The 2,480-nt window shown below is 67.3% G+C and overlaps 1 protein-coding gene across 1 annotated transcript in view; it reads right to left on the reverse strand.

Annotated features, from left to right (window-relative positions):
- The window catches only part of MNEG_13790 (flagellar associated protein), a gene marked incomplete at both ends in the record, with an annotated part of 5,637 nt that extends 3,181 nt beyond the window's left edge, over positions 1 to 2,456 (reverse strand). Inside the window, 6 exons of the mRNA XM_014037738.1 lie at positions 50 to 254; positions 468 to 525; positions 1,103 to 1,194; positions 1,564 to 1,677; positions 1,924 to 2,064; positions 2,403 to 2,456. Of these exons, the coding sequence (XP_013893192.1) occupies positions 50 to 254; positions 468 to 525; positions 1,103 to 1,194; positions 1,564 to 1,677; positions 1,924 to 2,064; positions 2,403 to 2,456 (664 nt within the window). The remainder of the gene's footprint in view (positions 1 to 49; positions 255 to 467; positions 526 to 1,102; positions 1,195 to 1,563; positions 1,678 to 1,923; positions 2,065 to 2,402) is intronic.
- Positions 2,457 to 2,480: the final 24 nt, after the last annotated feature.

Genomic DNA, 2,480 nt, shown 5'->3' on the forward strand with positions numbered 1-2,480 from the left:
AAGAACGCCTGCTGCCTGGGCCCCGGCTCCTCCAACCCCACGCCCGCACCGCTGCCGCCGCCCCCAACGCCGCCGTTGCCGCTGGGCCGGGCGCCGGTGCCGCTGGCGCGCGGCGGCGCGCCGGCGGCGGTGGGGTCCTTGCTGCGTATCTTCTCCGCCAGGCGGTTGACGTGCTCGGTGACGTCAGCGACCTCGATGGTGTCCTGAAGCTTGGCCATCATGGAGCTCGCCAGCTTGCTGGACGCGGGGTTCACCTGATGGGTTCGTCACGGAAGGCGGAGGGGCACGCAGGCAGGGGCCGGCCGTCGGGGCGGGAGCCGCAGCCCCGTGTGCGGCTTCCACGCAGCTGCCTCCCGGCTCGCTCACGGGCTTGCTCGTCCCCTGCAGGATGGAATCTTGCGCCGGTTCTGGCATCGGGTGTGTGAATGTGCTGCGCTGCGGGGGGCAGCGGGGGTGGGGTCTCTCACCTTGAAGGCTCCCCCTAGGACTTTGCGGTTGGCTGGCACCTTGAGCAGGATCCACATGCTGCGGGGGGCGCGTAACAGGGTGCGTGGAATCGTGTGATTGTGTGTGTGCGCGCTATTGTGTGTGTGTGTGTGTGTGTGTGTGTGTGCACGTACGCGTGCATGCGCGCGCACGCGCATGTGTGTGTGTGTGTGTGTGTGTGTGTGTGTGTGATATGAGAGGGGGTAGGACTGCGGGGCCCCGCCGCTACAGCAGCAAAATTGGCATGCGCTTGCCCGCATGCCAACGCGCCGCGCAAAGGGCAAGAGCAGCGGGAGCGACGGCGCCCAGACAACAACCCCGTGAGCAGCCGCCATCCGGAGCCGCTGCGCTGCAGGCACAGGCCCCTGCGCAGCCCCCCCTCGCCCGGCCACAGCAAAGAGCCCCCCATCATGCCCCTCAGCATAGTTCATGTCAGCCGTGCGCACCCCTCTCTCAGAACCCACTCCCTCACCAACCCTGCACCACCACACCCACTCCTCCGACTCTCCTGCGCACGCGACAGCCACTGCGCACAATCCCCCCCTCGACCCCGAATTACAAAACCAGCCCTTGGTAATTGATATGCGTAATGTAGCCACCATCTGACCCCCCTCACCCGGCCATCAGGTACTCCACCATCTCCACATTAGTGTTGCTGGTCATGAGGGCGGCGTACATCGCCAGCTCAGCGGGGTCAACGGCGCCGGCCTGGCGGCGGTCGGGAGCCACGGGGTGGCGCGTGCTTGGTGGGTGGGGGTGAAGACGGGTCTGAGTGCGGATGCGATGCTTGGGCGGCGCCAGGGTGAGGGGCGGCCCTTGGTCAGATGCGGCTATCTGAGGGGTCTGGAGAGGCCTCGAGGGCTGTGTGGTGGCCGAGACACTGTGCAAGCCGATCGGCACACCCGGAACAGCAAACAGGAGTAGTCATCCGCATCGAGCAACCTCCCGTTCAGTAAATTTGCGGCCTCCCACACATCCAGCCACGCGGGGTCCAGGCCCTTGATGCATGCAGGAACCCTGAGCCATGGTGGGGTTCAGGGTTCAATCCTCATGCATCCTGAACCCTGGACCCCTCACCATGGTCGAGAGGTACATGATGCCGACCGCTGCCGTCTGCTGAATAATCGGATCGCACCGCTCCCCCGCGCCGCTGCTCAGCGCCGTGCGCAGCAGCGCGCCGAAGGCGCCCGCCTGCGGGCGGGGGCCAGGGCAGAATCGTCAGTAGGCGCCCGGGCAAGCTTTTCTTGGTGCCGTTGTGCACATGCCTAGAGGCTAAACCCTGAGAAAGGTCACCCAAAACCACGACCCTCAAAGCAGTCCGTCGCCGGTCTCGTGCAGGGCCAGGGGCCAGGGCGCGGCGGGGCGGAGCGCAGCGCGGGCGGTGGGGAGGGATGCCGTCCCCTCCCCCGCGCCCTGGGCGCAAGGGGTGCGGCCGACCTGCAGCAGGCGCGTCCTGAAGGGCCCCACGAGGCATGCGTCCCCGTGCGCCCCCAGCGGGTGGCAGGCCAGGAAGGCAAGGGTGGTGCAGGCCGCGGCGCGGATGTCGGGGGCGTGGGAGAAGCAGGGCTCCTCGTCGACCTGGCGGGGCGGGGTTTAGGGCGTGAGGGGGATCAGGATGAGGGTTGTCGCAGGATCAAGATTGTCGCAGCCCTGGAGCCATTCAGGTTCATGAGATTGGACTTTGGAGCATCAACAATGGGGGCGGGTGCATGTGGCTGCCGTCCGCGACGTTCTAAGCAGGCGACGAGGGGGGGAGGGGGGTGGTAGTGTCGAGGCATGGGATGGCGGCCTGATGGGTGCAAATGAAGCTTGTTGAGCAAGAGGCCGGGGTTCAAGGGTTCCGGGGGATCGTAAGGGTGGGCAGGGCGCAACGAACAAGCCCCGGCGGCCGCTACGCGGCGCCTCCGCGTCGCCACTAGCGGCTCGGCGCGGCGCTCACGCGCCTGCCGCCGCAACACCCTCCCCCACATGTCAGTTGCGATGCTGCACGGCAT

The sequence above is a fragment of the Monoraphidium neglectum genome (genome assembly GCF_000611645.1).
Source record: "Monoraphidium neglectum strain SAG 48.87 unplaced genomic scaffold scaffold04053, whole genome shotgun sequence".
NCBI classification, from domain to species: domain Eukaryota; kingdom Viridiplantae; phylum Chlorophyta; class Chlorophyceae; order Sphaeropleales; family Selenastraceae; genus Monoraphidium; species Monoraphidium neglectum.